The sequence below is a fragment of the Bufo bufo genome, chromosome 6 (assembly GCF_905171765.1).
Source record: "Bufo bufo chromosome 6, aBufBuf1.1, whole genome shotgun sequence".
NCBI classification, from domain to species: Eukaryota; Metazoa; Chordata; class Amphibia; order Anura; family Bufonidae; genus Bufo; species Bufo bufo.
Genome location: NC_053394.1, coordinates 400,859,829 through 400,879,487, shown reverse-complemented (window position 1 = coordinate 400,879,487; position 19,659 = coordinate 400,859,829). Strand labels below are relative to the sequence as shown.

The window sequence follows — 19,659 nt, the reverse complement described above, 5'->3', positions numbered from 1 at the left end:
ACGGACGTGGCAATACATAATATGTCAACTTTTTTTTTTCCTACTTTTCACCAATTTTTTTTAACTTTATTTGGGGAAAATTACGTTTTTGTTTATTTTTACTTGAAACTTAATTTTTTGGGGGGGAAAACGATTTTTTTTTTTCCACTTTATTTTTTCTCCCTCTTTGGGACTTCAACTTTTGGGGGTCTGATCCCCTTTACAATGCATTCCAATACTTCTGTATTGGAATGCATTGGCTGTATGAGTAATACAGTGTGTATTACTCATACAGCTTCCTGCCTGTGAGATCCAGGGGGCTGGATCTCACAGGCTCGTCACCGGAAGGCAACACTGTTGCCTAAGGAAGGCATCGCGCTGCCTTCCATGCCATCGGGTCCCCCTTACAGCCGCACGGGGACCTGATGGCCCCGCTGCATCTCCCTTAAAAGCCGCAAACCGCAGGTCTGAATTGATCACGGGACCCATGATTTGAGCAGGCACCTTTTTCCGATCACCGCCCGCCGGTGATCGGGACTACACATGACGAACCGGTACGCCATGTGTCCTTAAGTAGCAGGACATCATGACGTACCGGTACGTCATGTGTCCCTAAGAGGTTAAAGGTAGGCAGACAATGTCATAGAGCAGCAGGAAATGCTAGCAGAATGCTTGGGTGTATAGGGAGAGGCATTACCAGTAGAAAGAGGGAGGCGCTCATGCCGCTCTGCAGAGCACTAGTGAGACCTCATCTGGAGTATTGTGCTCAGTACTGGAGACCATATCTCCAGAAGGATATTGATACTTTGGAGAGAGTTCAGAGAAGAGCTACTAAACTGGTACATGGATTGCAGGATAAAACTTACCAGGAAAGATTAAAGGACCTTAAAGGGTTTCTATCACTTTGTTTCACATAATTAGCTGTCAGACACTAGAGATCTGCTAGTGTCTGCTCTGGCCAACCATCCTACTATAATTGCTTGTGGGGCAGCGGTTTTGCTAAAAAACAAACTTTAATAAATATGCTAATGAGCCTCTAGGTGCTATGTGGGCGTCATTAGCACCTAGAGGCTCCGTCTACCTTCATAAACAGCCGCCGCCCAGCGCGTCCCTCCAGCCCGCCCATCTCCTGCTGAATGCGATCCTCCGTGTGACGCAGCGGATGAATTCTCGCGCATGCGCCGTGCGCGGCTGTATTCGGCCCATTTGAGATGTCTGAGCTAGCGGACGAATTCTCACGCACGCGCCGTGCGCGGCTGTATTCGGCGCATTTGAGACGTCTAAGCTGGGAGCAGACATTCAATGCGCATGCGCCTAATACAGCCGCGCACGGCGCATGCACGAGAATTCGTCCGCTGCGTCACACGGAGGATCGCATTCAGCAGGAGATGGGCGGGCTGGAGGGACGCGCTGGGCGGCGGCTGTTTATGAAGGTAGACGGAGCCTCTAGGTGCTAATGACGCCCACATAGCACCTAGAGGCTCATTAGCATATTTATTAAAGTTCGTTTTTTAGCAAAACCGCTGCCCCACAAGCGATTATAGTAGGATGGTTGGCCAGAGCAGACACTAGCAGATCGCTAGTGTCTGACAGCTAATTATGTGAAACAAAGTGATAGAAACCCTTTAACATGTATAGCTTGGAAGAAAGACGAGACAGAGGGGATATTATAGAAACTTTTAAATACATAAAGGGAATCAACAAGGTAAAAGAGGAGAGAATATTTAAAAGAAGAAAAACTGCTACAAGAGGACATAGTTTTAAATTAGAGGGGCAAAGGTTTAAAAGTAATATCAGGAAGTATTACTTTACTGAGAGAGTAGTGGATGCATGGAATAGTCTTCCTGCAGAAGTGGTAGCTGCAAATACAGTGAAGGAGTTTAAGCATGCATGGGATAGGCATATGGCTATCCTTCAAATAAGATAGGGCCAGGGGCTATTCATAGTATTCAGTATATTGGTCAGACTAGATGGGCCAAATGGTTCTTATCTGCCGACACATTCTAAGTTACATTCACTTAAATAGCAGACATGACATCACAAAAGGGGTGTTCCTTAACTTAATAGGAGTGGTTTCAGCAACTTCAACTATGAGTTCATAGGTAGATTTGAAAATGGCAACCTAACTCCCCCTCCACCAGTGTCCTTAAGACAAAGAAATGCACATGAGGCGCACACATTTGGTTTGCGGCCATCTAGTGGATGAAAATGTGCACTACAGATTGTTCACATTATATATATAAATAAAAACCTCTCTCTCACAAATTCCTCCTTTTGCGGGAAATAGACCAAAGGTGAACTGGCAAAGTGAGGTACTCTTCCAACGCCCTAAACAGCGAAGAGCTAGACTTTCCTTATTGCTTCACCAGGTCCCCTCAACTTCCTTTCGGGTTTGCCTTCACCTTGTCCTATTTACCCTGCAACCATCAACAAGGTTTTATTTACTTCAGGATGGAATTATCTTTGTCTTTGACAGGGGCACAGCACATATACATGGTGTGGGCATGGATGTATTAAACATTTAAAAAAAAACAATTTTCCTAAAACGGAGAACTATATGACAACCTGTTAAAGCCAAATGCTAAAAACACTGAACCAGTTCCCAAGACATTGTTTTGGCCATGATGTGATTAATTTCAGAATTTTTCCCATCAGTTAATTTGATAAAGTCCATCAGTTTCTTCAGATCCTTGGTGATCCTTCCATCAGGGGCAGTGTTGTCCGGAATGTAGACGTAGCAGGAACTTCCAACGATCTTGTAGACCCCTCCTTTTTCTGCTGTCAAGAACCAGTCGGTTCTGTAGAGTCATCACCGAAAAAGAGATCAGTTGTTCCTCCATTCCCTTCGTAGTATCACAGGTGTAATTCACAAATCTCTGTTGATGACCATAGAGAAGTTAATACTACTAATTGTGGGAATTAGTGTTGAACGCGAATATTCGTAAAGCAAATTTTTATCGCGAATATTTAGAATATAGTTCTATATATTCGTAATGACGAATATATATATTTTTTTTAACACAGTACACATCAGGTGATCATCCCTCCCTTCTTCTAGCTTGTGGGCCAATGAGAAGACTTTGTCACAGCTTAGCAACATCGCTAGCAACCAATAGAAAATTTGCCTACCCCACGCCGGTATTTCGCGCGCATTACACAAATAATACATTGCCGATTTTCGCAATTAAGAAAATAATCTCGAATTCACGAATATTCTACTAAATATTCGCGAAATATCACAAATTCGAATATTGCCCCTGCCGCTCATCACTAGTGGGAATTAATGACTTAAATCCTGCAGTTATCTGACTTTTAGCTTTAAATTCGTCAGAAACTCTTCTACAGACTCCTATGGCATCCATGTATACACGTGAGTCAAAAGATGTAGGGAGTGACCTCCTTAGTCGTGACCGGACATTGTTTTGCTTACTGATTTGATCTCATTCAGGAGGTGAGAATAGAACAAATGGCATCCATACTTGATCAGGGTACATTGGCCACTTCATTCCACCTGCATCCTGGGTCGGAGTTTCAAATCTCCACACAATTACCAGATATCTGCGTTTTGATAATTTTGGTTGATAAACCAACTGTCAGAAACTATCAGAGTCACTACTTGTCTTCTTCAGCTGAATTATGTAAGAACAATATCCTGGAGGGAAAACACCAAAGGGCTCTCCTGTATAAAATCCTAAGGCCAGTTTGTCTTCATATTTTTAAATTGACAAATATTCAAGCCACAATAATATGAAACAAATGGTTCATAATATGTAATTTTAAACTATTTGTTTCATATTATTATTTTGTTTTTTTATATAGTGGGCTAAGGTTAGTTCAAATTTTTTTTTTAACCCATCCAGCGCTGTTTCACTATGCATTCTGTATTCAGAATGCTATTATTTTCCCTTATAACCATGTTATAAGGGAAAATAATAATGATCGGGTCCCCATCCCGATCGTCTCCTAGCAACTGTGCGTGAAAATCACACCGCATCCGCACTTGCTTGCGGATGCTTGCGATTTTCACGCAGCCCCATTCACTACACTGCGTCACGTGAAAAACGCAGAATATAGAGCATGCTGCGATTTTCACGCAACGCACAAGTGATGCGTGAAAATCACCGCTCATGTGCACAGCCCCATAGAAATGAATGGGTCAGTATTCAGTGCGGGTGCAATGCGTTCACCTCACGCATCGCATCCGCGCGGAATACTCGGCCGTGTGAAAGGGGCCTTAGAGAAATCCTTGTTTTAGTGGTGGTGAAGAGACGTGGATAGAGGAGAGCCGTGGAGCTATATCATGTGCCTATATATCAAGCTGCGCTTGTGAGGATCTACACACAAGGAATTTCCTGGTGACCTGCAGTGCTTCACTATATGCAAACTTTCTGTTATCCCACAGGTGCCTTAGTGTACTGATAGTGGGGACCTGATCTACTTGCCTGTGTAAGAAACTTTGGATGCCACAAGATTGAAGAGGTTTGACCTCCTGAATAGGGAACGCACGGTCCCTCAAAAATGCAGTGATCTTTACCCACTTCACAATTGGGAACCGCTGCGGAAACTTTTTGTCATACGGATTGGGACTTTTCTTCTATAATTTACAATGTTGTAATTCCTACACCGTTCACCTGATTTGGATGTAAATACCCTCAAATTAAAGCTGACAGTCTGCAGGTAAAGCACATTTTTTGTTTGTTTCATTTCAAATCCATTGTGGTGATGTATAGAGCCAAAAATGTTAGAATTGTGTCGATGTCCCAATATTTATGGACCTGACTGTATGTTTTAAAGGCAGTCTGTTATATTGTGTAACTTATTCAGGCTGCCTTAGGAAGGCTGGTTTTATCAGCCATTTGTCAGACTGCTTGTGCTAGTGTGCAGTATTTAAGGCTATAGTACTCGGTTTACTATAAATGTGAATCAGCCCGATCCTAGTTACATAGTTAATATGGTTGAAAAAAGACATAAAAGTCCATCAAGTTCAACCAAGGGAAAGGAGGGGGCGCAATTCCTCACCACATAATTCACAATCATAGGCTGTCAAGCTGCCGCATGGAGTCTTGCGACTGTGATTTTATTTAAAGTTGCAGGCAGCCTTTAGAGCTGGACAACTCTGTATTATTAATGTGAATCAGCACATAATTCACAGTCACAACTAATTTTTTATATTAATCCTGGGGCTTATAGTGTGTCGCCTGACGTATTGGTACGCATCATAGTTTCCATCTGTACATTAGTGGACCATATTTTAAAAATATATATATTTCAAAACTTAGTTAAAAAATTCATTTGATCACTTCAGATTAGTATACCTGACCTGACATATAGGTGTGCGTCACAGTTACCGACCATTTATTGTAGTGGACTCTGTATAATCATCTGAATAATCTATGTTTTTTTTTTATATTTTAAAGTTTATTTAAAATAGTCAGTTCTTCACACACTAGTGTACCAACGTGACATAGGACTCTGCCCAACTGACATAGTCAAAAGTTAATCTAAAAATTCATGCAAGTCACAAACTGGTGTGCCAACCTTATGTATTGTTCTGGATCACAGTTACTGTATATTGTACTGGGCTCAGTCCAACAATACGGTGTGATTTATAGACTGTGTGACTTTTCCTCATTTAGGTATCATGTTAAAAATAAACTGACAGGTAAAAGATGAGTGGAAATGGATAAAATTTTGTAAAATGAAAGACCTCTGCCACGACATTTGTCAGTGAGAATGTGGGTGGCCGTGGCGCAAGCAACAGCACTGTTGGTACCAGTCATCTGGCCAGTAGTAGTAAGTGGCATATTATTGGGGTGGGTGCAGATGAAATTGTGGACTGTATGACTCAGCCACAGCAGGATGGTATTGTTACCTATGACACCATGGATTTGAGCCAGTATTTATCACATTCCACCACCTAACAGTTAATTTGAAGCCCAATAGAATAATTTATTTTCTGGCATCTCTGACTCCTCCTAGTGGGAGACTTCTTTTCTCCTAAGAGACAACAGCTCGGATGTTGAGGAAAATATTCCAGACGGGCTCCTGTTTACGAGTTGAATGAGAACATTCAGCATTTGGACAGCCTTGATGAAGATGTTCAGGTGGAGGAGTAAGATGATGAGCAAAATGTATAGCTGTGTTGGTAATGGTATTTATGGCACTTTTAGCCATGGTAGTGATGGTAGGGGCACTCGGAGCAAATATAGAGGTGGGATTTATGAAAAGGAGGGCAATAGGTCCATGACATATGACAGTCTAAGTAAAGTGACAGGTTAAGATGATGATGATTTTGTACTGGACAGGAACCATATCATGGCAACAAGGAGGTGATGATATCAGGAGGAAGGTGGCGGTGATAAACAGCAGAGCCGACATACAGCCGAAACATATTAATAAAAAAAAACTTACCTGGGGCAGATCGGTTTTGCTTGTGGTCAGCTTGGGAGCAGGTGATGCCACTGCTGTTGTTAGGGTAAGGTTTAAAAAAAGAAAAATGCGATACCGAGGGCAAACTTGTGTGGTGGCAGCTTTGTACAGATATCTGCAGTGTGGGATTTTTCATAACATTGCAACATGACAACACCATTGTAGTATGCAAGAGAATAAGACATGGCATCAGTGGCTCATGTGGGAAAACTGAACTGGCCAGCAATGTCAGCAAGATCTTCCACCTCCTTAACATTCTAGTAGTCAGGGCACATTGTCATCATCAGGGCTGTGGAGTCGGTAGATAAATGTTCCGACTCAGACTCCTCAGTTTTATGTACTTCCGACTCCCCGACTCCTCTGTATTAATATGCGAATGTATTTTATACATTCCTTGAGGGAAAGAAACGCAACCTACCACAGGACTACTGGCTGGGAAGCCAAAAGTCTACTGTATTGCACAGTTTAAGCAAAAGACAAACACAATGAAAACAAAGGAGGATCCAGGAAGGGGCATTTATTCTAAAACATGATTTTCCTAGGAGAATCCCATAGTCATGTTTAAAGTTTAAGCTAACAATCGGAGTTTACAAGTTTTTATAGCCTTAGCTAAATGACAACAGTTTTTCCAATGGTTTACAGCTTTAGTCTTGAACTATTGGCTATCCATTCCCTTCACTTATACAAGTGTCTCACTCTCTAGTCCTGCAAAAAACATATTTATTTAATTTCTTATCAGTGAGAGGCTAGGTTACACATGGACGCTGCGTTCCCTGTAAAAGCAGAACACAACACTATGGAAAGTATAAGTATTGCAGCTCCTAATTGTGCGTTGCGTGCCATATAGTGAAGCACATGAAAAGCATGCTTCTTCACGGTCACTTAACGTGTTCGTTTTGCAGTTACGTGAGGCATTGGTCTTTATTCTTACAGTAGAGAAGTCATTAATTATAACTTTTTGTGAATTGGGACATTTAAACTTGCTTTTTTTTTTTTATTCCAATCTAAATTTAGTAGGAGTCGGAGTATTGTTTGCCGACTCCGACCCCAGGTACCCAAAATTTCCCCCGACTCCGACTCCACAGCTCTGGTCATCATCATTAACATAATCAGTTAATGCTTTACCTGCTCCTAATCCTCTGCTCCGTCAGTCTTCCATATTGGAATGTGTGGCTAGGAAGAAACAATACGCAACCCGTAATCCGCTTGTTTGCCAATTGAACTCCCATCTGGCCAAGTAGCTGGCAGTGCAGTAGCTGCCGGACCAAATAGTGGATTTCATTGCCTCTAGACAATAAATGGTGTGCGCTCAACTTCAATGGAGAAAACCTAACCGTTATTATTTCTCAAAAAAAGCCAATCCTGCCTTGTACTCTCATGTGAAGGAGAATGTGGACTATGCCTTGGAATTTAACAAAACAATAACAAACACAGGTGCACTCTGCAGTCTCACTAAACCCTCAAACTGATTTTTAAATTGAGAGATCAGTCAACATGTCCTACGGTGTAGAACATGTCTAAGCCCGGGCACCACGCCAAGGTTTCTCAAGTAGCCCGGGACCTAACACTCTCCTACCTGAGCCGTATGGGCAATACCAGGAGCCAGTGGGCAAATTACAGGAGCATAAGGCCGACTCACAAACAGCTCACCAGTTACCTCCAGCATGTAGCCATGCTTGCAATGGGAGGAGGGAGGAGTCTGCGAGTCCCACTCAAGACTGGCTGATATGTCCCAGGCCTCACAGGTGCACCTAAAAGTGGCCTGTAGATGGAAAACAGGCACATTTAAATAGGAGTTTATACACCTCCAGGAATCTATATATACAAACTAAGAAGACAGGTTGGCATTAGCAGGAGGTGCTCGAACCCACATGCAGTTGTGCATATATATAGGGGAAGAAATCTTGCACTTGTGGCCCGTTGCTAATGGCAATCCCCGGCAAAATGCATACGGTGGAGGATGCCCGCGGCGAACCACAAGTACCACAATAGACATCCTACACAAGGTAACAAGTGCGGATGTCATAATTGCTGGGGATCCTCATTAGCAACGGGCCACAAGTGCAGGATTTGCTCCCCTATATATATGCACAACTGCATGTGGGTTCGAGCACCTCCTGCTAATGCCAACCTGTCTTAGTTTGTATATATAGATTCCTGGAGGTGTATAAACTCCAATTTAAATGTGCCTGTTTTCCATCTACAGGCCACATTTAAGTGCACCTGTGAGGCCTGGGACATATCAGCCAGTCTTGAGTGGGACTCGCAGACTCCTCCCATTGCAAGCATGGCTACATGCTGGAGGTAACTGGTGAGCTGTTTGTGAGTCGGCCTTATGCTCCTGTAATTTGCCCACTGGCTCCTGGTATTGCCCATACGGCTCAGGTAGGAGAGTGTTAGGCCCCGGGCTACTTGAGAAACCTTGGCGTGGTACCCGGGCTTAGACATGTTCTACACCGTAGGACATGTTGACTAATCTCTCAATTTTAAAATCAGTTTGAGGGTTTAGTGAGACTGCAGAGTGCACCTGTGTTTGTTATTGTTTTGTTATATTGTTATATTAATTATGACATCCGCAATTGTTACCTTGTGTAGGATGTCTATTGTGGTACTTGTGGTTCGCCGCGGGCATCCTCCACCGTATGCATTTTGCTGGGGATTGCCATTAGCAACGGGCCACAAGTGCAGGATTTGCTCTACTATATATATGCACAACTGCATGTGGGTTCGAGCACCTCCTGCTAATGCCAACCTGTCTTCTTAGTATGCCTTGGAATTGTAGCAAGATGCACAACATCATCAACAGCTGCAGCAGCAATTGTGACCATGAACAGAACATGTCTTTCATGGCCCACTGGGTAAATGGTTGAATGGTAGTGGCGACAATATACCACAGCAATAAGGCCAGGTGCTACTTACAGCTCCACAGTTGTGCAGGATAGTTTTCCACACCAGACGCTTATCCACCTCCTCAACTTCCACCTCAATGGATATCTTCCCATACCCAACATTAACAGGGCAGAGCATTGTTCCCCTTCCCCTCCGTCCTTTTGTACATGTAAACTGAAGTGCTGACATGTTGCCTTACAACTGATGGGCCTGGACAAGGGACACCACACAACAAATTAGTTCCTATTATGTATCAAGCAGCAAATTTCCTGCTGAATATCTCCTCCCCAACTACCACTGGGCAACCTAATCAATGGCAGGAACATCGTGCCACATTCCAGAAATATAATACATGCATAGCACACGTCATACATTTGGTGGTGTAAGTTTTTCAAAAATGTATTGTGGCTTGCAGAAGCTGCTGACCATGTTCAGAAGAGTGTGCGAGTGTTTCAACCATTCTTATATGGCTAAGAACACTGCCCTGGACTTGAAGCAACAGCTGTCTGCTCTCAGAAAGTTACAATACGTCACTTCCGGTGAAACAGAGAAGAAATGCGAAGGAGAACAAGCAAGTGAAATGATACAAATATAGGTGCTGGAGCTTTCCTGATAAGGACTATTAGGTCTGACAGTATCTGCTGTCCATATGTTTTTTTTTTTTCATAGGAGCATAGTCGTACCTTTTTATCCACTCTCCAGTTTGCTGTCAGAGAGGGTATTCAGTGTGGCAGGTGGTGTCATCACAGTGAAGCAGACAAAATTGTCCTCCACAAGTTTGAAAACATTACATTTTTGGAAAACATCTGCATGGATTTATTAGGATTTTTACCTCCGGCTGATACCAATGAATAGATCTGCCATTTCTTAAAGTGGGGACTGGCTATTTATCACAAGCCTAATGATGCCACTGTCTTACTGTTTATCATATTGTATCCCGTGCTGTTGTTGCCACACATTTCCTGCCTTGTTCATCATGTTCCATACTATCCTGATATTGCCGCTACTACTACCCCTACATAGCTGCATATTTCCTGCTTTGTCTATCATGTTCCATAGAGTGATGCTGTTGCCACTACTACTACCCCTACACATGTCCCACCTTATCTATTATGGTCCATAGTGTGTTGCTGCTGTTTCTACTACTACTACTACTACTAGCCTTACACAGCTGCACATCTCCTGTCTTGTCCATTATCCCTCCTCTACCAAACTTTACCTTTAACATCTAGATGAGACACAACACAATCACAAATCTAACATTTATTAACAATTGGAAACAAAAAAAATTTAATCAGCAGGGACAGTGTTATAATAATAAAAACAAACAATTAAACTTACTGCCTTAAACCGACCCATTATAGTGCAACCAATCCTATCCTCCCTGCCTTGACAATGTTTTTGCCGCAAAGATGATGGGCCATACTCTGCATATGACCACTGCAGCCAATCACTGGCCTCAGCAGTTTACAGCACTAGCCCACTCAAATCAGAGACTGGATGCAGCAGTCACGTGTGATAAATGGACACATTGCCTCTGCAGTAAGAACAACAAAGGCCATCGAGGTGAAGAGGAGCAGTGGTGTCAGAATGGAGGAGGCTCAGGATGGTAAGCCACATTTTTTTTTCCATTATTATAATACTGTCCCTGCCAATTGAAAACAACTTTTTAGGCAACCCCTTTACTGTAGAACCTTCTATGAATATGGTTGAAATGTCTTTTGTAGGTAAGATATTTCCTACATTCGTCCTGTGTGAATTTTATGATGTTCAATAAGATTTGATTTCCGAGTAAAACATCTCCCACATTCTCTGCATGAAAATGGCTTCTCTCCTGTGTGAATTCTTTGATGTTCAACAAGAGTTGCTTTGAGGGAAAAGCATTTGCCACACTCTAAACACAAGAATGGCTTCTCTCCTGTGTGAATTTTCTGATGTGTAACCAAATTTGATTTCACGCTGTAATGTTTCCCACATTCTGAACATGAAAATGGCTTCTCTCCTGTGTGAATTCTCTGATGTCTAACAAGATGTGATTTCTGGTTAAAACATTTCCCACATTCTGTACATGAAAACGGCTTCTCCCCTGTGTGACTCATCTGATGTTTAACAAGAGTTGATTGCTGACAACAGCGTTTCCCACATACAGAACATGAGTATGGCTTCTTCCCTGTGTGAGTTCTTTGATGGTCAATAAGATTTGATTTCCAAGCAAAACATTTCCCACATTCTGAACATGAATATGGCTTCTCCCCTGTGTGAGTTCTTTGATGTTCAAGAAGAGTTGATTTCCAAGTAAAACATTTCCCGCATTCTGAACATGAAAATGGCTTCTCTCCTGTGTGAATTCTCCGATGTATAATCAGATATGATTTATCTGCAAAACATTTCCCACATTCTGAACATGAAAATGGCTTTTCATCTATGTGAGCTCTTTGATCTTCAATACCTCCTCTGTGATGTTTATTTTGTCTAACAGTCTGTGGTACAAAGGAAGATCGGACATGTCCTATAGGATTATATGGTATATCTTTGCTGTGAAGGGCTAAGGGTACATCTTGAATAATAGCATGTTCTTCATATGTGTCTTGTGTGGCACCATGACTATATGCTTTAAAATCTGAAGATATCACATTTTCATCCGAGCTCGTGGTACAGTCATCTGACAAAAATGAAAATGCTTTTATTATTTTGAATAATCAAACATTAAATTGATATTTTATATAATTTTTATATAAATATTTCCAAAAAGGCAATCAGTACAATTCAGTTATCAACAGACTAAGACGCCCAAGACAAAACAGATCACAATCAGAGTACATCTCAGAACAAGGACCAGATTATGATGCTAGGCTACCATGATGCCACCTGGCATTTTTACCACTTCTGTTTTGAAGCCAGTGTCTTCCTAGATCAGGGGTCAGCAACTTTCGGCACGCCAGCTCTGGTGAAACTATGATTCCCAGCATGCGCACTTGCTCATCTGTACTCAGAACTCAGCATGCGGGTAGTAGTACTTTTTCAACAGCTGGAGGTTGCTAAACCCTGTCCTAGGTTGCATTCCTCAATGTCAGGTACAGTTGGGTGTCTCCAAGAGCGATCCAGGTGGTCAAAAGTGTGTGGTTGCAAGGCAATCAGAGGCTCCCGCTTCCAACCATATGGAATTTCAACCATAGCTCTCTTCTTCAGCAATGTTAGGTTGCAACTAGTGTCTGAAGATGACATGGACCAGGGGCACGATTAGAATTCGCCCATTGCTGAACACTGGCTGGTAATAGAAGCCATTTCCTTGTATGTCTCTCTATGCATTTATATTGCATTAGCTTTTATTCTCGTTTATTAACGTCATCTCATCTTTGACTCTTCATCCATTTATCTCTTGGAACCATACTTGTCTATTATAGTACTTTTCTGGTGTTAGACCAAGCCTTTCTCTGACTTTTCTTTAACTCTTTTGACTTCCTGTTGACTACCTCTGGCTTACCCTATGTTCGTCTAAACGTTGTGCTATTGCCACCAATCCGTATTTTCCGCCCTATAAGACGCACCTGCCCATAAGACACACCTAGGTTTTTGGGGAGGAAAATAAGAAAAACATTTTTTTTAACCAAAATGTGTGCTTTTGGTGGGTTTTGAACTAATGGTGGTCTGTGGATGGCACTGCTATGGGGGCATCTGTGGATGGCACTGTTATGGGGGCATCTGTGGGTGGCACTGTTATGGGTGCATCTGTGGGTGGCACTTATGGGGGGGGGATCTGTGGATGACACATATATAGCATCTTATGCTATATGTGACATCCACAGATCTTCCCCCATAACAGTGTCCCTGTGTAGTGACCCCCAATACAGGGGGTGCAGGCAGGCAACTGGTGTTGAAATCGCGGCGGGGCCCGGTGCAGTCACTGTACTCTATTACACCAGGCCCCGCACACAGCAGTATTCATATGTAAAGTGTAGGCAATCCATATGTAAAGTGTAGAAATCCTCTGCGGTAGGGCAATCCACCTAGTACTCACTATGAAACTCCGGTACTAGCAGGCAGACTAGCCGGTCACTCACTTCGTCACACACATGCTCTTCCAACTTTATTAATGAAGCAGGCGGATTGCCTACACTTTACATATGAATACTGCTGTGTGCGGGGGTAATAGAGTACATGTAATAGAGCACAGTGACTGCACCGGGCCCCGCCGTGATTCCAGCAGTTGCCGGCCTCCAGATTCAACAAGCCTTCCTATGTCTGTCCCCAGTCTGGGTGAAGGATTCTCTTAAGTTTCCTCACTTGGTTCCCAATTCGAATTCCCCTCCTGTGGAAAGATCTGTGGGACCCATGCAGCGTGGCCACTGATGCCTGAGGAGAGGTCCCGTATAGGATAACTCCTATATTGTGGACAAGTTGGGCATCTTTGCACTTGAAGAGTCAGGAAACTTGTAGGCTTAGGTGAGAATGGATTACCCTGGGTCTAACCCCATCCTCCTCTGGTGACAAGTTGATATATCCTGTTATTCTTTCCTTTTCATCTCTTTACAAATCTTGTCAAGCTTACAGGTGAAACTCGAAAAATTTGAATATCGTGCAAAGTTAATTTATTTCAGTAATGCAACTTAAAAGGTGAAACTAACATATGAGATAGACTTATTACATGCAAAGCGAGATATTTCAAGCCTTCATTTGTTATAATTTAGATGATTATGGCTTACAGCTTATAAAACACCAAAGTCACAGATTTGAGGTACCCTTTGCTCAGGGGATATGGATTAATTAGCTGACTAGAGTGTGACACTTAGAGCCTAGAATATTGAACCTTTTTACAAAATTCTAATTTTAAGCTGCATTAATGCAATTCCTTTTAAGTTGCATTACTGAAATAAATGGACTTTTGCACGATATTCTAATTTTTCGAGTTTCACCTGTATGTGAGATCTGGTGCTGCAGAAAAATTATTGACCTAATTCTGTGGAGAAGATTGCCCAACCCTTTGTCTCTACCTGAGGTGCTTGGTGATTGAATCCTCATCGGGCACAATGGGTGCTCTTTGTCACCCTGCAGCGAAGAATCATATGCTCATTCCAGGTCCTTCGACCACTCTAAGTTGTCTCATTAAAGATGGTTCATATCATTGATCTAAATTCTATACTGGGAGCCATTAGTATCTCTCCTGAAGTACCATCAAGTGGGTACTCCATGATACCATTGCATCCAAAAAATATTTTTTGAGCTCACTCTGTTAACTGATATTTGTTTCATAGCTAATCCTAAAAAAAAAACTGAGTTTGGCCGAATTCAGTCTAATGTGTATACACACATTAACATAAGACGACAGGGTGCAGAATTAATTAAAAACCCTGGAAAAAAGTACAAACTTAAAGTCTGTGAAGGTCCTCATTCATCTAGGTCGTAATAAGTCAGATCAACTGGGCATGTATTTTTTTTTTTGAAAATGTTTCGCTAGTCATCCAACTGACTGTCTCAATTAGAATGGCTTGTACGAGAATTCTCTCGCATTAAATATTGGTGTCTCTTGCTTCAGTCATGGAGATAAGGTGCTTATTGCATTTGCATGACAGCAGCTATTAGTTGTGGTTACAATGCCTAGGGAAAGGTGTTAGAGCTGCATTGTAAGTTGCAGGCAATAGCTGTTACACCCTCCACCTCTTTAAGGCCTGTATCACACTGTGTGTTGTGGCTTTTCAATTTTGAGATCCAGCAGAGGATCTCAAAACTGATCAAAAATAGATCAGTTTTGTCCCTATTCATTGTCAATGGAGATAAAACTGATCAGGATGCATTCCCTTCCACTGCTGCAAGCTGCGGTTTTGGGTCCGGTCTGAAAAACGGAACAAACTGGATCTGGCATTAAAATCACCGTAAGTCAACGTTGCCGGATCAGGTTTTTTTGTTAGCTAAAAAGCCCCCCAGATTCTTCGCTTATTGACTTACAATGATTTTCATACCGGAGCCGTTTTTTTTTTGTTTAGATTTAATACAATCAGATCCGACCAAAACTAATGCATCCGGATGCATTAAATGGCATGGATCTCAAAACCGTAAGTAACAATGCAAGTGTGAGACACGTCTAAGCTTGGTTTCTCCAACTTAACATTAATAACTTCTTTCACATTTTTTGTAAACCAGTCCTCCTCTGTATCTTAGATGCAATCTAACCTGTCAAATGAGTGTCCTATGTCCTGAGTTTTAAAATACAAAAAAGTTGGCATAATGTCTGTTCTTCGTACGATCATAATTGTGAAGGAACAGTTATCTTTGGGCTTCCCTAAAGTCTCTTTCAACCATATTATTCAGTTTCAGCTGCACAGCTAGATGCACAGCTAGCTGCAAGCAGTGGGTTTCTCCTTTCTCTTGAATGTGCCAGTAATATATGCAATGACCTCGCTTTCATCTCTCTTTGTTTTCTCTTAGGGAGCTCAGATAAGGAGGGATAAATCACTCTTACAGAAAAGCAGGAGGCTGCTGTGATGTTTAAAAGCAGTTGTTTTATAAAGGTTCAGGATCTCAGCAAGCTCTGACACGCCCCAATTTCCTGTTAGCCGTCCTCTGAGTCTCAGGGACGGATCTTGCCTTACAACAGGTAGCGGACTGCAAGTTAGGTGGAAGGGAGACCCCTATGGGCGATGACTTTTCAGCTCTTGTTGAGGTGGACGCAGGCTTGTTTTTTAAATGAAGTGATTTAGAAATTGAATATTTACATCATTCTCTATTGAACGAAACCAAATTGTGTGAAAGTTCCCCAATATACAAGTCTTGGAGCGCCTCACTGCACTGGACTGCCTACACAAGATTGCTTTATTATTATTATTTTTTTTGGTCTAGGATCTTTTGGATGAACCATGTTGCCAGGAGTTTAGCAGACAGGGGTGCGATGTTTATTAAAAATTCTTCAGAGTTTTTCAGATACCCCACCTTTAGATGGAAGAACCAAATGTCACGGTCCCTCCCATGACAGAGGTTAGAAGATCTGAGAGACTGGCTGCACGTTAGGTCATCTTACAGCCTGTTTTCTCTTCTTGCAGTGTTGTTGTTGGTAATGACCACACCTCTCGTCTCAGGTGTAGCTTGTGGTCATTACTGCTCCTCTATTTAGTCTGGACTCACACATCATAACATGTAGTTGATATTCTCTGCCTGGAGTTGGAAGAGCTGGTGTGTGGTCCTCATCGGAGTTCCTGCTCATCCATTTTCTATTGAAGATAAGTGTTCTTCTCTTGGTATTTTGTTGCTCCCATTTGCTTGTTGTTTACTAGGCCTCAGGGAGATGCTGGTTCGTTCATCTCGAAAGGAACCAGTAGTCTCAAACCCTGTCACTAATCCTAGGGCTTTTCAGGGTTACAAGGGCCTAGGTTTCCGGAGTATGAATATTCCCACCTTCAGGGTCTAGTCCTACTGACAGGAGTCAGGGCTAGGATTAGGGTTTCCTTAGGTGGTCACCATTTCTCTTTCTAGTTCCTGGTCATTTTCCTTCTGTTGTTCCTCCCCTTCCCCTACATTGTGACATTATCAAACGCTGAAAAACCGCCATTTTGTTTGTGTCAATGCAGCTATGGATACTATTTCTTCACTGGTCGGACAACTGCAGGGGCTGTCTTTGGCGGTAGCTGACCTCTGCGCGACCGTCTCACAGATCCAGAAACCACAGGCGGCTGGTTCCGCCAGCGGGAACCAGGTCTGTCCTGAACCTAAGGACGCTCTCCCGGACAGATTTTCTGGGGGAATTGACAACTTTATTCGGTTCAGAGAGTCGTGCAAATTATATTTTTGACTACGTCCTAACTCTTCTGGGGACGAGTGTCAAAGAGTGGGTATAATCATTTCATTATTTAAAAGGTGATTCTCAAACTTGGGCTTTTTCGTTCCCGACCGGATCACAGTCCCTCCGGTTGGTAGATGAATTTTTCAAGGTCTTCTCTACGATGACCCAGATTGGATATCCCTGGCCGAGACCAAGTTGCGTGGCTTACGGCAGGGAGAGCGTTCTGCGGAGACCTATTGCTCTGAATTTAGGAGATGGGCTACGGATATGGAGTGGAATAAACTAGCTCTCCGTAGTCAATTCTGTCAAGGGTTATGTGAGAGCATTAAAGACGCGTTGGCGTTTCACGAATATCTTGAGTCATTGGAAGCGGCCATGTCCGTTGCTGTACGTATTGATAGATGCCTGAGGGAGAGATCTAAGGTTCCTTACTCTCAGGACGTACTATCATATAGGGTGGCAGCCTCCTCCAACATTTGGGTAGAGAAACACTTGAGTTCATGTGGGGGGAGCTACTCCTGGACCTGGTGGAATGATCTTTAGGCTTAAGAGGAGACTTTTTTTCTGTGGAAAAAGGGGACATTTTGTTAACGTTCGGCGTTATGTTCAGCGTCAAGCAAGGTGAAAAAGAAAAAAAAGTTTAATCCTCATCTCACTCTTGGTAGTGTGCTGGGGAATCTGAGAATTTACTTTTGTCATTTGCCGGTAGTACCTGATTTCTCCTGTCTGCCGAGGTAGCGCTAGATTCCAAAACTGTGGGAATTGAAGTGTTTATTGACAGTGGGGCAGGGGTTAATCTAGTTGATGGTCAGTTTGTCCATATGCATGGGTTGACAACAAGTGCATTAGACAAAAATATTTCGGCGTTTGCAATTGATTCTACTCCACTCACACAGAAAGGTTTGTCACAAATGGTGCAGGACATCCATTTAAAAGCTGGTGATTTTCATCAAGAATCCATTTCGTGTTTTGTGCTGGAGGGTCTGCCTGCTCCCTTGGTGCTAGGTTTACCATGGTTAAGCAAACTTAATCCTACCATCGATTGGCAAGCGAGACAGATTCTTGATTGGAGCGATTATTGAATAGACAACTGTCTTAGCACGTCGCTTTCTGTTTTAACCACTAAAGTTATACCTTCGTATATTTCAGATTTTTCTGATGTATTCTCTGAAAGTGGAGACCTAGAGTTACCTCCACATCGGGAGTATGATTGCCCAGTTAACCTTGTTCCCGAAGCTAGGTTGCCCAAGTCTCGGTTGTATAATCTTTCTGAACCCGAAAGAGCAGCCATGCGAGAATATATCCCAGAGAGTTTGGCTAAAGGTCATATTAGACCATCCAAATCCCCAGTGGATGCAGGGTTCTTTGTTAAGAAAAAGGATGGAACTCTTAGGCCATGTTTGGACTTCCGTGAGCTTAATCGCATTACTGTCCATGATCCTTATCTCCTTCCTTTGATCCCGGATTTGTTCAATCATATTGTCGGTGCCAAGGTGTTCTCTAAATTGGATTTGAGGGGGGCATATAATCTGGTAAGGATCAAGGAGGGGAACGAATGGAAGACGGCCTTTAATACCCCTGAAGGTCATTTCGAGAATATGGTCATGCCTTTTGGGTTAACCAATGCCCCTGCGGTTTTTGAACATTTCATCAACGGCATCTTTCATTATCTGGTGGGCAGGTTTGTGGTGGTGTATCTAGATGATATTCTAATTTATTCTCCTGACATGGAGACGCATCAAGAAAAGAGGATCCAGCTAACCTGCTTTGCAAATGATCAGCCGTCGGGCTTCTCTTGTGCACAGATTATAAGGTGAGACCTTGTATGTAGCATATACCAGAAGAAAAAGAAAAATCCAGCACTTTCAATGTTGATTTCAAGCCGTAACTTCTTTAATTCCGGTGGATACAAATATTACAGCCGTTCACATCACATGCGGTAAAAACACGCGGTCTTGTGTTAGTCGACGCGTTTCAAACTTAGCAGTTTTTATTCATGACTTCAGTAATGTGAACGGCTGTAATTTGTAATAATATTTGTATCCACCGGAATAAAGAAGTAACGGCTTGAAATAAACATTGAAAGTGCTGGATTTTACTTTTTCTTCTGGCAAGTGTTACAGATCCTAAGAGAGAATAAGTTGTATGCCAAGTTGGAAAAGTGTGTATTTGCAGTTCAGGAAGTGCAATTCCTTGGTTATCTACTCTCATCTTCAGGTTTTCGTATGGATCCAGAGAAGGTCCATGCTGTGTTGGACTGGGATCGACCTGAAAATCTGAAAACACTTATGCAGTTTTTGGGGTTCACCTACAACCGTAAATTCATTTTGAAATACTCGACTGTGGTTAAACCTTTAACGGACATGACTAGGAAAGGTTCAGAGGTCTCAGTCTGTTCTGATGAGGCATTTCAGGCTTTTTCAGCGGTGAAGGAATGTTTTGCTTCTGCTCCTATACTGGTGCAACTGGATGTGTCACAGCCATTCATTGTGGAAGTTGACGCATCCGAGGTATGGGTAGGAGCAGTCTTGTCGCAGGGCCCTTCACCTAGTAAATGGCGCCCATGTGCTTTCTTCTCTAAGAAGCTCTCA

At 42.6% G+C, this 19,659-nt stretch overlaps 2 protein-coding genes across 2 annotated transcripts in view; both read right to left on the bottom strand.

Moving 5' to 3' along the window:
- Positions 1-19,659, bottom strand: part of LOC121004483 (gastrula zinc finger protein XlCGF57.1-like) — a 245,584-nt gene that overhangs the window by 38,562 nt on the left and 187,363 nt on the right. The gene's annotated exons all lie outside the window — the stretch shown is intronic.
- The window catches only part of LOC121005764 (gastrula zinc finger protein XlCGF8.2DB-like), a 32,233-nt gene that overhangs the window by 2,562 nt on the left and 10,012 nt on the right, over positions 1-19,659 (bottom strand). Inside the window, exons 4-5 of the mRNA XM_040438530.1 lie at positions 11,041-11,959; positions 10,317-10,320 (exon numbers count right to left, since the gene is read on the bottom strand). Of these exons, the coding sequence (XP_040294464.1) occupies positions 10,317-10,320; positions 11,041-11,959 (923 nt within the window). The remainder of the gene's footprint in view (positions 1-10,316; positions 10,321-11,040; positions 11,960-19,659) is intronic.